The sequence below is a fragment of the Crocodylus porosus genome, unplaced genomic scaffold, assembly GCF_001723895.1.
Source record: "Crocodylus porosus isolate Cpor-Errol unplaced genomic scaffold, CroPor_comp1, whole genome shotgun sequence".
Lineage (NCBI taxonomy): Eukaryota > Metazoa > Chordata > Crocodylia > Crocodylidae > Crocodylus > Crocodylus porosus.
Genome location: NW_017728913.1, coordinates 11,206,123 through 11,223,240, shown reverse-complemented (window position 1 = coordinate 11,223,240; position 17,118 = coordinate 11,206,123). Strand labels below are relative to the sequence as shown.

General features: G+C 45.1%; 1 protein-coding gene across 1 annotated transcript in view; it reads right to left on the bottom strand.

Moving 5' to 3' along the window:
- Positions 1–8,262, bottom strand: part of FHDC1 (FH2 domain containing 1) — a 48,555-nt gene extending 40,293 nt beyond the window's left edge. Inside the window, exons 1-2 of the mRNA XM_019534488.1 lie at positions 8,230–8,262; positions 4,410–5,027 (exon numbers count right to left, since the gene is read on the bottom strand). Coding sequence (XP_019390033.1) covers positions 4,410–4,877 — 468 coding nt within the window. The 5' untranslated portion in view covers positions 4,878–5,027; positions 8,230–8,262. The remainder of the gene's footprint in view (positions 1–4,409; positions 5,028–8,229) is intronic.
- Between the last annotated feature and the right edge of the window lie 8,856 nt (positions 8,263–17,118).

Genomic DNA, 17,118 nt, shown 5'->3' with positions numbered 1-17,118 from the left:
AGGTGGGAGAAAGGTGTGGGAGGGGCAGATCAAGGCCTCCATGGAAAGTGAGAGGGTAGGGCAAGGGCAGAGGCTGGGGCATGTGCTGCCCAGGCAGGGCAGTGAATGGGATTTCAGAGTGGGGTACAGGAAGGAGCCACATGCGGGTCGTCCAGGGGACATGGGGGTGCAGCTCCCTGCTGCTGCCTGTACACCTGGAGGAGGCATGGGGGGCATCTATCTCCCCTAGATTTGTGGGCAGGGTGAGGGCAGGTTGCCTCCTGTGGGCTCGGGGCCAAGGGCTGTACCAGCCTCTTCCAAGCAGGGGGGCTGGGCCATGGCTGGGCTTGGGGCAGGCTCAGCTGCATAGGGTGAGAGGTGGCGGTGCTAGGAGAGGTGAATTTTGGGGAGGCTATAGCCCCCCAAGCCTTTCTACTGCCGCTCCTGCCCAGGACACTCCACTCTGCTGCCTTTCCCTCAGGAGCCCCACACAGGCAGCAGGCTCCCCCAGGGAAAGGCAGCAGAGTAGAGTGCCCCAAGCAGGGGTGGCACTGGGAAGGCTTAGGGGACTATAGCCACCCCAAAATTCACCACACCCCCTATAGCCACCCTTCTTGGTACCACCACTCCCTGCCCAGCACAGCTGAGTTCACCCCTGGTCCAGCTCCCTGGCTGGGAAGAGGTTGATGCAGCTCCTGACCCTGAGCCTGCAGCAGGCAGCCCACCCCATGCACAAATCTGGGCAGGGGCCCATACCCCGCCATGCCTCCTCTGGGGGTGCACACAATGACAGGGAGCCACCCCCTCCACCATCCCTGGATGAGTTGCCTGCAGCTCTGTCCCACACCCTGCACCAGGGTCCCATTTACCACCTGGCTGGGCAGTGCCTTCCCCTGCCCCTGCCCTAGCCCCACTCCCTCCCTCATTGTGAGGGCCTTGATCTGCCCCTTCCACGCCCTTTCTCTCCCCCACGACTCCTCCTCCCTACAGACTTACCAGCAAGGCGCTGCTCTCCATGCTGCCCATCAGCATTCCTGGCCATGTGCATGCATGCATGCATGCACACAGCATTTATTGGTGAGATTATCCGCTACAGCAGCCAAAATAAGCTGATAATGTTAATTTTCCTTTTATCAGTGCTGATCCGATATGAATCGGTGCACCACTAACACACAACTCCCACATCAACCTTCCCATTTCTCTTATTTCATTCCTTTCTTTGAGCACTTTCCTAGGCATCTTCCAACATCAGCTCTCTCTCCGTTCACCATGCATCCATCTTTTCAACCCTCTCTTTGAAACTCAAGCCTACTAAGTTTCCTCCACACTGGTTAAAAGTTTTCAAACCCACCCATCATGTAAAGGAACTCAGCAAACCCCACCTATTTAAACTGCAAACACCTCAGAAATGGATTTGGTTTTCACATTGTCAGCACTTATGGGTGCTTGCTGTACAGAATAGTGGTGTATTTTTACAATGCTTTATTTATTCACTGGCAAAAACAAAACAAAATAAAAAACCCTTCATTAACGCAGAACTGATACCGCCTTGTGGAATTTGTTGCTTTTAGAGAACTTTGAATCGACTAACAATCTACCTTATATATCATGCTAAGATATAGTACTTGCGCTGCCCTACCTCCTCCCTCCATCCCTCCTCTCCAGCCAGACCAGAACTAGCACTGGGAATGGTCTGTAATGCTGACTGATGTAGCTGCTGGAGGTTCCCTGTCCCTGATGTGGCTAGGTCTCCTTAAAGCATGTCAATAAACCACCTTCGCCAGCTTTCCTCCAAGCTAGTTTCTGTCCCCAAGTGACTGTGGAGAAAGAGAAGGACCGCCTCGGAAGAAGAAGTTCCTCTCTTCCCTCAGATCCAAGCACAAACCTAGAAGGTAATGCTACTAGGTTTCCCTAGCTGTAATACCCTCTATTTCTCCAGCCGCCCAAGGTATACTGCTTCCCAGCTTCCCACACATTTCTTCAAATCCACTCTCCCACTCTGTATTTAGCCTTCCAACCTTTCCCCATCTTCACAAATTCACAAAAGTTTAGGGCTGGAAGAGACCTTGTGAGATCATTGGGTTTAGCTCTCCTGCTCTGGGCAGGAAATACTCCTTACCATTCATCTTCCTAACTCTAGCCACAGTTCCTTCCCTGTCAACAAGCATTTTCACATGCAATTTCATATTAAAAATAGTCTGAGCATCTTCTAAATTATTTGATGCATTCAGATTATATTTCCCAAAAATAAAACTTCACCTAAGTGGTGTAATAGCCATAGCACATTCTCTTGAGTCTCTCAAGTCAAGTGAATGCTGGCTGGTTAGAAACCTTCCTGACTGGTCACTAAGTATGTGCATATTGCAATTTGTGCACCAGACACTTTAAGATCACGTTTTCAATATTACTTCTGAAAAGAGGTATGGAGAGCTTTTCGCTAGCTGGGCGAGTGTTGAGCAACACAGACAAATATGGAATGAGAAGAGCCCTCAGGTGCATGTCCAAAACGTTGGTTTAGGAAAGACTATTTTTTCAAGGGGTTGTTACATCTTGGAAGCCCCTTCCTCTCACTGATCCCGAACCTAAACCCAATCTATATCCTCACAAAGCACATCAAATCCAAGGTAATACTATTAAGCATGAGGATTTTAAACAGCAAAGGCTTTTCCTTATCCTTTCAACAGCAAAGGCTTTTCAACCTTTACTGCACCAGAACCAGGGCTCAAGTACACTGTTGTATAAAAGTTGTCATGAGTCCCTGCTTTGCTATATGCAGACTGCCAGCATAGGATCATTTTGAAAAGGTTTGGAGGGGTGAATTCTTTCTTTGGTTTTAAAGAAAAAGGGAAAGGTAGGTTACACATCCATCTGCAGAATCCAAGGCTTAGTGAGGTGTAAAGTGCCCCATTTACCTCAGTTGAGATGCTTTCAGATGGAAATGAATCTGAAACTGCAACCATGCAAATTTATGAGGGTGTTCTCATCCCCACTTTCTGGGTGCTTGAAAGCCTGGATAAGCAGAGGCCTGCCCTTTCACAGAGCATCCGGCAGCTTGTCTAACTTTATTCCCACCGTGCAGTTCATCCAATAAAAAATATCATCTCCCAAAAAATCCTTGCCTTTCACATGCCTCTCTCACAGCTACAATATCACTCTAACATTACCTTTTCTTCATTTCGCACAGTCTCAATATGATACTCATGGTTTCACAAGCTTGTTTAAATTTTGACAACCACTTCTGAAGTTACTAATGAGACTTCCATCATCACTAACCAATATTAAAAATTTAATGGTCCAGTTTTTGGGGGGTTTTTTTGGTCCCTAAATTAATTTGCTCTTTTTTGTCTTCATGTATGAAGTGGAAAAAATGTAATACATTCCTTTCATTATCAATAAAAAAAATCGTTGACTTCTTATTTTACACACAAAAAATAACAGGAACACTTCAAGCAATTCTTAGGTAAAAAATACATAGTTCAAAATATATAAGACAAGTTTTAAAAAAAAATAGTGTCACTGAACAGTTCATTAGATAATATACAAATATGTAAAAAAATCCCCTGAAAAGTTGGGGATACCCTTCTCTTGACAAAACAAAACTCAGTCATATCATTTTTGTAGGACATGAGAAGGCAAAACTTGTTCATGTTCCAACCTAAAGGAGAACATCGTAAATAATCAGCATGCATGGTGAAAAGACAAACTCATTTCAAAATGGACTATAATAATCTACCATAAATTTCCTTCAATCAGAATAGTGTCTTGCTTTGTTGCTTCCCTCTCATACTTATGCTCTCACTTACAGTATCTCAAAAGCCATTTATTAAGAAAATGTTTTATATTTGTGACACTATGATTATGTAATCTTTCTTCAAGGAACCCCATGTTTACTTTTGTCCTCTAAACAGATTGGAGGAAGCCATGCCTGCAACATGCCTTAAATTCAGATGTGTGATGCTGTCAGAAGGGCCTGTTAAAGGAGGAAGACAGCAATTTAGTGCACTTATACATTCATAAACACCATGAGTGGAGCAGAGCTACTGTAATTTATGTACTCCAGATTCTGCAGTGAAGATTCATCAAGAAGCACCTTTACAAAACAAAAACAAAAAAATATTAACTGCAGACTTATTCTTCCTTCCTCAATTTCAGTGCATCTTGGCCCATGATGAAATCCAGGAATTTTATCCAGATGGCCAATAAAGCTCTGGCAATTCTTTGGTTTTCCACACAACCAAGAACAGGCTGGCAATCCTTTAATGAATAAATATGTAGTACTAAATACAAACCAGAAGCTAACCACTTTGTATTACAAGGAGCATTTTGATAAAAAGTAAGAGAAAACAAAAATGAATTACAGATCATGAGGCTGCAGGCTTATTTCCATGACATTGGATTGTTCAATTCCTTTAACCACTGCAAATCCTTACCTCTTCTTTAGTATCTTTAAATGATGATCTTGAGGAACGATTTCTGGAATCCAGAGACTTGGTTTCTTCTTGCTGCCCAAACAGCTCCTCAATTGTCTTTGTGTCAATCTGGTAGTGCTGTCTTCCGGCAATAGTCCAGATATTGGTTTTACCACGGACTTGCTCTTCTGGGATTGTTTTCCAAAAAAAACTCCGTATTCGTTTTTTTTTACTCTGGCGGCCATGCCCATTCAGGAACTGCAGTGGCAGAGACTGAGATGGCCCTGGTGGAGGAGGAGGAGGTGGAGGTGGTGGTGGTGGTGGTGGTGGTGGAGGCAACCCTGGTGGTGGAGGTGGAAGGACAGCACCTGTGGACGGACATGGCGGTGGTGGTGCTGTTGTTGTATCTTCATTCATTAATCCAGTGGCAACTGAAATAGCTCCATTTTCTTTATCATTTACCAAAGAGAGACAATTCATAACATGCATTTTATAGTCTCTCCAGTAAGGAGAGTCCTACTTCCTTGTGTCTGTTTGAAACATGGAACAATGGAGTGGCAATTTCTGTCATATAGTGTCATACGTTAACACGACAGCAGCAAAAACAGTGCAAGATGAGCCCTGTATCATCTTCATTACCTATAACAAGAAACAGTGGTGAAGTTCAGAAAGGATTGATTGGATGGTTTTCCCTGATACTGTCAGCAACACAGCTACACAAATACAGACAAGCTCACATACAGCAATTCTCAGTTATTTGGTTATTTTCATTTTTAATCTAAATGAGAAAAGATGCAGGCTTTTTTCAAAAAACACAATGTTCTCCATGTTTTCCCCTTTATCACTGAATCAAAATAATGAACAGCATATGTGGGATGATTCAACAAACTAGCATATTGCCTTTTTTTGCCTTTATATTTTTAATGTAATTTCATGAAAAAAATGTATGGAATCCAAGAAAAATCGCTGTTTAATAGGAGCTCCCAATATTTACAATTACTATCTAAACCTTCTTTAAACAAACAAACAACCCCAGCATGCAACTTTTATTACTATTGTTCAGGTTATAATACATTTCCTAAAATTCACGCAACAGAAGACAGACTGCAATTTTATTAAGGGCACTTCTTTATAATTCACTCAAGTATCTAGGTTATTACCACTACTTCAATAAGCACAGGTACTAGTACAGATAGAAAAGAACAAAAGTAAGTGGAAATTATAATCTATACACCTTCCAGCTCTCTGTCCATGCAACACGGGAAACATTTACTCAAGAAACCTCATACATCTCCATTACCTCATTTGGTTGCTTAATCAGAGTTTTCAAATGTTTATGACAACGAGTGTACTTTTGATTTTGCCATATGGCAAATAAAACCAATGTCACTGACAACTGTTGGACCAATAGTCTTGCCTTTTTTAAAAAGCACAAGTTAATATTTGACAGTTCACTCATATTAATGAATAGCTTTCATCTCTGTTAGTAATTTTTCTCCCCCATAACACAAACCCAGGCCAATTAAGAATCCTATTGTCTAAAAACTTTATAGAGGCCATGATTAAATTGCACATTTGATCACATGGAGGTCACCAAAAGTGGAGGTATTGCACAGACAGAAATTAGATGAAAACTGCAGACTCAATACTAAGCAAACAGTAATCAGGAAACCTAACAGAAGTTGTAATGAGGCACTTGTGAAGTTGGACAAGATTAAAACTAAATACAAGTTTGTCAGTGAATACACCTATCTACTTGGCATTGTTCCTCCCATTTGACAGAATGCAGATACACAGACAAGGCAGAACAACTTTCTGTCTTGTCATGACAAAAAGATGCCTTTTTTTTTTTTTGCCAGAGCTCTACTACTTCAGTGCACATGCATAAACAGACAAAAGTTACAGAGACAAGCCACAGCATGGATTCTTAGCTGGTGTTGTCTTAGCTCTGATGAAGTTAATGTAAATTGATAATATACTAGAACTCCTTTTTTCAGAAACATGTGTAATAACGTATCCAGTATCCATTTCTACTTCAAACGTTACAGGCTTGCTCATTTCACTTGGAATATCAGAGATATTTACAAGTGTCGAAGACCCAGGATTTGATTTAGGAAAGGATAGATAGTCTTGTAACGAAGAGACAAAGGAAGGTGCCACATCACATACAAAAGGGCTATGTTTTCTCTAGGGACTGATACAAACTACATTAATCTTCTCCTGAGTTCCTGATTGGAATCAACTTGATATTTGAGGGTAGAGGTTGAAAAGAAACCTGTTAAGAAGTTAGGGATAAAGAGAGGGAGAGAAGGAGAAGAGGGTACAGATGATTTATCTCACTTATTGAAAAGTGGAAAATGTAGTCATAGTACAAAAATATCACTTGGATAAGCCATCAAACAGCCACTATTTTAACCATTAATTTGTTAAATAAAAAATAAAAATTTCCTGGAATTACACAAGAGCCTCATCTGGTAGTTTCTAATACATCTGAAAACATTAGAAAGAATCAGATCAAATCCTAATGAAATAGCAGGGATTCAACAGCTCATCTTACTCCTAAACTTAAATGTGGGAGAGTTGAAAAGAGACTTCTTGTACTGGCAAGGCTTAATCTCAGAGTTGTGAGGGGGAGGAAAAGGGAAGAGATAGGAAGGAGGAAAGAAGCTCGGGTGCCAGTTAGATTTAGCAGGAAGAACCATTTTAAATCCACTAGAGCCTTCCACTGCTTTAGCCGGTGGCAATCCTGATAGACTGTCATCCAAAACCAGGATAGAGAGAAAAAAATCTGAATGGAGGTGTGAAAGAAAGGTCACCAAACACACAGCTATTGTCTTCCCATAGATAAGCAGGTCCAAGTGGCAAAGGTCACCTGCTCTTAATCTAAGCATAAAGTACTCTATGTAGTTCCTGAGGCTGAGACACTGAGATATAAAAATTCCATTCCCTCTGCCTGGCTCAGAGAACTAGCTTGGAGATGCACCCTAATACCGCCAGATATGGCATGGGTGCGAGAGAGAGAAACTGCCAGACTGAGACACTGTCTGCATAGCTTGTTGGTATCAGCAGGTGGTCCCTACCCCCCACCCAGCAGAAGTGCAGAGAGGATGAACTCGTTCTCTCTCTCTCTCACACACGCATACAAATACTAACTGCTGTGGAAGCAGGATCACATCCTAAAAACATAACGTCAGCCAAATAAAGTTCTCTCTAAAAGCCCTTTTCTAAAACTTCAGATGGAAGACGGGAAGACATAAAAGCAACATGTAAGACTACCAACATTTTAAGTTCATCATTTGCTACATTCAAGCTATACTGAGTTTGTGCAATGTGTTCTGTGAATATCTGTTACATCCAAACAATGTTGAGCAGGAAGAAATGTTATGAAATGTCTTTTGTGCATGTTTAATAATGTCTAAATAGACATTTAATGCATGCTTAATACCTCCATAGACCTGCCAGCAAAACTTCTGAAAAGAAAAACTAATATTTTAATTCAATGAAGCATTTTATAACACTCCATATCCTCTGGTATAAAATTTAACCTGTAAATGAGCTTTTAGAAAACATTAAAAAAAAACTAAGCAACTGTTTTCCACTTCAGAGGACAGGCAGTCTAAAGGCTGGTTCCCTAACAAAAATCACTGCATCCGTGAGGGATGTAAGTGGTATTTGCATATGCACATCAGCCAGTGAAACGCCCACTGAACCTCCAGAGATGTATTATATCTCATCCAGTACACCAAATGCCCTGATGGAAAATATGTAAGAGAAACCAAACAACTGTGTACCAGAATGACTGCACACCGAAAATCCACGAAAGACAAAAATATCCAATTACCTGCGGGTGCACGCTTCTCACAAGACAATCACTCCCTCTCCGACCTCTCGGTTCTAATCCTCAAAGGAAACTTACAACACTTTTCCTAGACGAGCTTATGAATTTCAGTTCATAAATCTGCTGAATACAAAAAATCATGGACTTAATACAGACACTGGATTTATGACACATTATAACCTGCCTGACATCTGACACACCAGGCAGGCACCCTGCCTCAAGCTGACCACCTGTGTTCCTTTTTCCCTCCTTCCCCCCCCACACCTCTAGAGACCCATTGTCTTCTAAACTCCCACTCATTCCCATTTTCACAGATATCTTGTTTACTTTAGCTTCTTTTCTACCTTAGAGAACATATAACAGGAGTAGAGTCTGTCAGTACCTGAAGGAGGGTGTTTGTACCCGAAAGCTTGCAAAGAACTTTTTTCCAACTATTTAGTTGGTCTAACAGGATATCACATCTACCCAAAGAGCCTTGCCTGCCACTGAACAAAGCGCATCTTAGAGTCATACCGTAAGATACTGCTCTCTTTAGTGCAGCGTGCTCAACCCCCAGCTGGCAGACCAGATCCGGCCTGTTAAGTCACATCATCTGGCCCGTGGGACCCCCTACGGGTCTGGAAATTGCCACTGCTCCCCTGCCGCCAAATTTCCAAGACTAGTGCAGCTGGATCAGGCCCATGGATTGGATCCAGCTCATGGACCGACACAGCACAGCTCATCCGGTCTATGGCACCAGCAATTGGGCAGTGCAGCTTTGGCGCATCCCTGTTAGTTCCTACCTGCTGTATTTCTGGGTATGGTATGCATCAAACTACCATAAACAGCACTGCCTTTGACACCACAGCCCGTAGATGTCTGGATTTCAACAGCAGCTATATAAAACAAGTCAACGGAGCAGCTAGTTGCTCAACCCCAGGCACAGCCACTGCCAACACCAGCAGGTTGATCCTGCTGACATGGGTTATTAAGAGGCTCAAGCGATTACAATTTAGAACGTGACCACTTCCTAGGCGCGCATCCCAAGAAGGTTCGCCTATGAAATGTGATCCTTAAATGCCAGCCCAAACCCTGCTCAAGTCAAGCCTCCTAGTCAGAGTTTGCTGCGGGGGGCAAGAGGAGCTGCGCTGTACAAGGAGTTTAGATTTGGACACTGGATTTCACGCCGGGGAAGGCGGCTTGGGGCTGGGCTGGGGGGGGCAGAACAACTCTCCCGGGGTTAACAACTAGGGCAGGAGCTGGCAACATTTTTGGACAGAAAACACCCACAAACTTGGCTTGTAAGATGTTGGGGTGCCAAGGGCAGACAGCGGGGGAGCTGCAAGGGCCTGATCCGTGTCGTGGCAGTGCAACCCCTTCCCCGCCATCTGCCCGAGGTGCGCGTGACAAGCCAAATGCCTTTGCGTGCTGCGGGGGCTGCCTACCCCTGAGCTGGGGCTTCGCCTGGGGCAAAGTAGAAGGGGGTGGGTGAGTCTGTCCTTTGTGCTTGTAAAATGTGGGAGCGTGTGTCCCTACGTGTCTGTCCAGCTGTGTGCATGTCTGCTTGTCCCCCTGTGCCCGTGTCGGGGCGTGCGTGCGCGCGCCTGATTCCAAGTGCGTGTCCCTTTGTCCCTCTGCGTCCCTGCGTGTGTCCGGCTCTCGGGGGCCGTGTGCGCCTGCCCCCATGTCGGTCTGCGCAGGGCACGCGGGGTCGGGCGGGAGGGAGGAGCGGGGATTGCACCTACCTGCTGCCGCGGCCGCCTCGCTCGCTCGCCGCCGTCTGCGGGCGGCTCCGCACAGGTGCAGCAGGGGCATCCTACTGCCCAGCCTCCGCCTCAGCCGCGGCACCGCACCGCGCCGCACCACCTACCTGTGCCCGCTGCTCCCGGCTCCCTGCAGCCGCGGCCGGCAGGCGGGCGGCGCGCGGCGCGAGGGGAAGGAGGGGACTGGGAGGAGGGGGAGCAGCCGCGCAGGCGCCGGGCGGGGCTGGGCCAGGTGACAGCGCGGCCCCCGCGCAGCCTCGGGCCGGGAGCCGCCGCGGGCGGGCGGACAATAGCGGGGCGCTGAGGGGTGGGGGTGGGTGTCCACGCGCACGCTCAGCACCGAGCCCCTCTCCGCCACACGCGCCTTCCCGCGGCGAAACCCGCCCCCCGCCGAAAGGGCGCGTCCCGTCTCCCCATTTTTCCGAGCTCGTCTTGCCCGGTCCTGCCGCGTGCGAGCGCAGGGGAAGAGCCTTCGCTCAACACGGAGAGGGCAGTCGAAATCAAGCGGGAGGTGAGCGGTGTGCCGGCCCTAAAACGTCCCTCTGGGACATGGCATTCAGGCCCTCCAGCCTTCAGGGAGTGGTGGGACGGCAGACACCGAGGTGGCCACACAGGCCTTGCAGGTTTAATCCATGGGCAACCGGTGCCTCCCGAGTCCAGGGGGCACCTGCAGGAGCCGGGACAGGGCTGGCACGCATGTGCCGAATCGGCGGCAGGGACAGCCCTGCCAGGGGGGACATGTGCCCCTTCTGCCCAAAGCCATTGGCACCTTACAGGCTTATTTAACTGCTGCCCCAGCTGCAAGGAGTATAGGCTACTGCAAATTAAGAGAGCAGGCAAACCAACCTGACTTTCAAAAACACCCCCAAAATTCAAATATTGGCAAAAGAAACACGCCAAAGAGGGCTGGTGTTAGAGGAGGCCAAGAAGACACAAGAAAGATTAAAATGTGCCTGTAGGAGGCAGAGATGCTTCTGAAACAATTAACATAATAATGATTTTATAAGTTTGAGGGTTTTTTTTTTAAAGGTTGATAAAGAACTCTAACCAGTCACAGTAAGCAATCATGAAGAACAGGATCATTGAGGTATTTATTATAAATAATGGGAAAGAAATGAGTGGCTATTTAGATACTTAATTACCTGTAATTTTCAATGATAAAACAAAACCTTATGCACATACTTAGTTTTTTGCCCTAGGAGTAGTGCTATAATCCAAGACAATGATACCATACAGACTGCATACAATTAAGCACTCACCTCACTGTGGGGTTAAGGCCTCCCTCTAAATAACCTCCATTGTGGGGGCAGCATTATTGTTGTTTCATTTGTTATTTGATCCGTGGCAGTCACTTATATCACTCTTCTTTTGGCTAAGGTCTGTCATGGGAGAAAATGCATCGGGGAAGATTGACTACATTTAATAAGTAACTAACATAGACATGGATATCACTGTAACTAGTTATGTAGAAACAGGATAAAAGCCACCAAAGTATGTTTTCCCCATAAACAAACCCCGCCTAGAAGGTAATGAATTTCTGGAGAATTTTTTACAACTTCTTACTTATTTCCAGATAAGCATCACCTTTCCCACTCATATATCAAAGTACCTCCTCCCATACTTCCCGCATGGGTCATACCCATGATCCCAGAAACCAACACCATCTGAAAGTAGGTAGGCAAAGCAGGCATGTGAATGAATATACAAAGGAATGACCAGAAATAGGTTAAGATCACACTGTGTCCAATTCTTACTGAAATAGGAAATTCTAGTACCCAATCTTTGTTGGGGGAAAGGGCAGTAAGGGCACTTGAAATGCTTATAAGTGGATAAGCTTACTGCTAAAGTTATATCAATAACTGTGTAGACACATTTAGTTTAGAATAAATAAAATTTCTACATAAGGAATTGCACAGAACCAGGTCCCTGCATTGACAATCCTAAAGCTCCAGAGAGCTTTAAATGGGCTTGTGAGCATGTGGGTGTATTCGCCTCCCCTTTATCCCGTTATGATCACCGGGACTACTGCCTCATCTTCACTCCCTCTCTCCTGCCACATCTTGATGTTATGCTATACTTTGGGAGGATGGATGATGTCTAGAGTGTTGGTTGGACTAAGGAGGGTTGGTCTTCTAGGCTCTACCAGCCCTACACCCTGCCCCTTTCCTCTCAGGTGACAAATCATACTTGTCTGCTGACAACGAGAGTGAGTCACTGAATCTCAGCTTCTTCCCAGCCTGGTTTGGTTACTGACTCTATAACAGGTTGATAGCCATTCCCTCTAGACAGGTCTCTCTCTTTGATGTTCCAGTCTAGTCTGGGGTCACCTCCCTTCTCCCTGGGGTTGGCAGATCTTGGGTGGTGAAATCTCACCCCGCCGGTCTCCAAGATCCTCAACTAGGCAGCTCTGTAGATCCCAGGCATATGTCCTATAACATAATTAACTCAGATGCACAGAGGATCTAACTTTCCTCTGCTATGTCTTCCTTGCCTGGGTGTGCTAATAAAAAACAAAAACAAAAACAAAAACAAAAAAAACAGGCTCTTGCTCCCTTGTTTGTATTACATTTTTTGGAAGAAAAAACCTTGGGTTCCAGGTTCAAATGTCTGGCTCAGCTCCCTCTAGCTGGCTCGAACCTGGTGAGTTTATTCAGTCCATCCAGGTAAATCCCTCCTTTTCCTGAACTATCTAATGGTCTCTTGAGGCTAACCCTGTCTTTGGGATCAGTACATGCCCTATTCTTGGTGGGATCAGTGCCCTTTTCCCTGGACACTCCCTCCAACTTGTGGATCCACCCACCACTACCCCACCACCCAATGTTACTTATCATGCTCAATGGGTTGGGATGGTCATTCACTCGTGGTCACAGTATGCTGGTGTCCCAAAAGTGTTCAGTTGGCTGAATCTCTAGTGTGGCAGTGTCCTCTTCCAGTTCTGCTGCACTGTCTTTGTTCCCTTGGACACCAAATGCCAAACCTCTCTTGGCATCCTCCTTTTAAACTGTGTGGGTGGGCTTCCTCTGGGCCATCAGCAATGGCCATCGAGGCACATGTTCCCCGGACCCTGGAACCAGTGTGCCACTCCAGTTTTCTCCCCTGAAGCTCTTTTTGGCATGCCAGGGAAGTGTGGTCTATCCAGACCCTGCTGGGTGAGTTCTCTTCTCTCCAAAGTTCTTTACCAGCATGCCAGGCAGCATGGCTTGCCTGGACCCTGATGGGTGAGTTTTCCCCTAGAGCTTGTCTCCAGTGCACCGGGGAAGCACTGCTTGGCCAGACCCCTCTGGATGAATTTTCTGCCGGTACTGCCTCTCCCATGGGAGTCTAGGAGGTGCTGTGTCCCAGCTCCTGCTACAGGACTTTACTACAGTTTGTAGTGGGAAAACACTGTCTATTTGTCTGAACTGTTAGTATTATGTCCTTCCTTACCTACTGATAATTTGAAAGCTTTATGCAGGAAGAAATAGGTCACATGCATGCTTTTTATAATTATTCAAATACACTGATCTAGGAGACACAGTTCAAGAAAATAATTAAATTTACAAAATAAAGTTACACTCTACAAATACCTGTGGAGTAGAGGTGAAGCAAAGTAATTTGCTTGAATAAGGAACCTCAGAGTACATACAAACACTGCTTACATCCAGAGGGGCATATACACATGTGCTTTGCAGTGCCTCAAAGGCTTTTGAGGCACGACAAAACACCTGCAGCACATGCAAAAATGTTATCTCTGCTGCATATTTGCAGCATGGAGCCAAAATTAGATGTTGGGGAAATCCTGGTATCCAAAACAAAAAGGATCCAAAGAAAGCAGGGGAGCACATCTGGCGGCACATCTGGCTGCACATCTTGAGTGTGCCACCTGAAACCAGAGCCTGGCTGGCTGGAGCCAAGCTCCAGCTGTTGACCAGGCTCCATGCACCCAAATCATCACCACTTTAGCCCCGGGAGGCCCCCAGGTGCTGGCCCTAGCCTCCTCTATCCCACCCGTGGCAATTTGCCATGTACCAGAGCAGGGGTGTTCCCTGGGAACAAGTAGCAGCAGCACAACTATGTGACACTGCTGTTTGTCCCCAAGGAAGTACATGTGTGTTCTCATCTAGATGTGCCCCTTCAGGGTGTGTCTACACATGCATTAACATGCTTTAGTTAATGCATATTAAATCTAGCACCTCTATTGTGAGGCATTAGGAAAATGTGCATTAGCCGTCCTAATGTGCATTAACTAAAAAGCATGTTTTTTTAATGATGCTTTAATACACATTAAAATAGACTAATGCACATTAAAGAGCATATGTAGATGTGTCCTCAGCCTCTTGTGGGAGATTTTCAGGATTTTTCTCCCAGAACAAAACAAGCCACTCAGGAGGAAAAATAACCAAGGGACATTCAATGTTAAGTCACACTCAGGAAAATGTCCCCTTCTGAGAGAAGCCACAGCACACTCCTCCAGCATCCTAGGGTGCTTTGCTTTTGCCCCCCCCCTCCCCGATACTGTGTGTAGTTCAAACTGTACTCTACTACTCCAGCTGAGCAAGGAGCAGAATGCTGTCCCTTCACAAACCTACATTGTACTGTGCTGCAGGGAGACAAACTGACTGTGAGCAGCCTGGCTCAGTCATTCAGAGCTACCCTGTGCACTGCTGCCATTCTGTTGCTAGACAGACTAAGGGAGGTTGCAGAACATGCTAAGATGTGTGCCAAGAGCTCTGTGTTTGAATGTCTGTTCAGGCATCTCCAGGTACATTTTTCTGCCAGGAGAACAAACTCAGGAGAATTCTTTCAGGTCATTTGAACATGTGTCTGCAGCCAAAGATTCCTCCTCCCTTTGAACCCTCTTCTCCCACCCAGGTGTCCAGTAGGAATTGATAGGGTTTCTCAGGAGGCTTTTTTCATGTAGAAGCTCAAGAACCCAAAAATGGCCAGTGATGGAATAGTTGTGATCTGCATAGGATGAGATATATTTTCCATTCTCCTGGAAGGCAGGGCATGATTATGTCTGTGCAAAGTGCAACCTGGCAACACTGCTGGAAGACAAGGTTCAAAGACAGGAAGAACAATTGTCAATCCACTGTAACATTAGAAAGAGTGAAGACTTCCAGACAGAAGTTATGATCTGGTGTTGCAGACACAGCACTGTCCTCTCCAATTCTTCAATGCAAGAGAGACTGAACAACAGAGAAGATATGTGATGACATGTGACCTTCAGAAGGAAGACAACTAGTACACACCAAATTACTGGCAGTCCTTGGACTTACGACACAATTGGTTCCTGAAAACTGCGTCTTAAGTTGAAATGTTGCAACTTGGAACCAATTTTCTCAGAAGAAACAATGTTATAAATGGGAGATTGGTTCCTGAACCAAGGCCCAATACCCTGTTTTCACTAACAACACCCCAGAATTTTGTACTCGATCAATTATAGATGAGTAACATTAATGTATTTATATTGTAAATAGCAATCATATTGATTTGGACTTCTTTGAGATGACTTTGCTGGATTTTTTGAAAGGTTTTTGGCTGGAGTCTTCTCAGGAGTCTTGGCTGCAGGTTTTTCTGGAGTCTTGTCTGCTTGCTTAAAGAAAGTGTCCAAGGAAGTTTGGACAGGTGTTCTCCAGGGAGATGAGTGACACAGCAAACTTGTTTGTTTGTGTGGCATCGCATCGGACTCAAGTGTTCTAAAGTCAAAACTGACACTCTGTTTCAACCTTATGATGTCAATTTATAAATGTTGTAAGTCGAGAACTGCCTGTAATGGAAAAGATAAGAAATGTATCCTCTTGACCAGAAGGCAGGAATCACATAGCTGAGGAATGGGATATGGCAATTGTAGAATGATAACTGGAAGTGGAGGAGGAGAGGACAGGGACTTCCTACTGAGGGGGCTGCCTGAGGCACCCATCTGCTATCAGTTTAGGAATCTTGAGAGGTGTGTGCTGCATGGTCAGAGCTTGAATTCAGAATATGACAGATTGCTGAGACGCATGAGGCCTTCAGGCCACTACCTCTCCCTACTCATCCCCGTAGACACCAGTGATACTGGCAAGAATTACCACAATGGGAATAAAGGAAGCTGGGGTGTTGTTTGTATTCGCATTGCTTTTCTTTGTGGAAGAGAACAGGCCAGGATAAGATTACTATGTCATCGAAGTGGGAAGGTGGTATCAGCAGAAGGGTGCTCTCTGGCTTGGATAATGCCCAATGTCTATTTTCCTTTGTTCATCACAAAAAAACAACAAAACAAAACATAATCCTGCCACCAGGTGACTAGCAGAATTCACAAACAAGGGGAAGGGAAACTGATTATGAGTAAAGAATGCACCAGAAAATCTTTGGCTAATTTAAATGACTTATTTCAGCAGGGCCTAATGGAATCTGCTTCAGGTTACAATAGGAATTGACTGAGGAAGTCTCCAAACCCCTGTGTTACCTTACGGATAACAGGCAGTCATGGGGGATGGAGAAGGGCTAACAGAGTTCCTAACTTTAAAAGAGGATCCAGGGAGTTGTAAGACTGGTCACCCTGACTTCAATATCTGGGAAGTCCCTTGAGCAAGCGATAAAACAAACATTAAAATCTGTCAATGTCTAGAAGATGAAGGGATGATCATTAGTAGCCTACATGGATTTTTAATAAATCATGAAAAACTTTACAAACTTTGACAGGTTAGCTAATTTGGTGGAGGAGGGGAATGCTTTGAATACAACATGTCTAGACTTTGGTAAGGCTTTTGATGGTCTCATGTATCAGTTTTGCAGGCAAGCTGGAGAAACATGGGATAGGTGAAATTACCATTTGACTGATTTACAGTTAGATCACAGCTACAAAAATGCCAAACTGGCTAGAAGCCCTTAATGGAATTTCACAAAGGTATGTTTTTAGGGCCAAAAGATTGTTAACATTTTTATTAATGATTTAGTAGTTGGACAAGAACGTACAGATCACACGTGCAGACAACACAATACCAAGAGGAGCTGCAAACACATTGGAGGATGGGGTTAAAAAAATCTTGAAAAATTGGAAGACATGATAGAACCTTTATACTCATAGTTTCATAGCTTCATAGTTTCTAGGGTTGGAAGGGACCTGAGCAGATCATCTAGTCCGACCCCCTGCCATGGCAGGAAAGAGTACTGGGGTCAAACGACC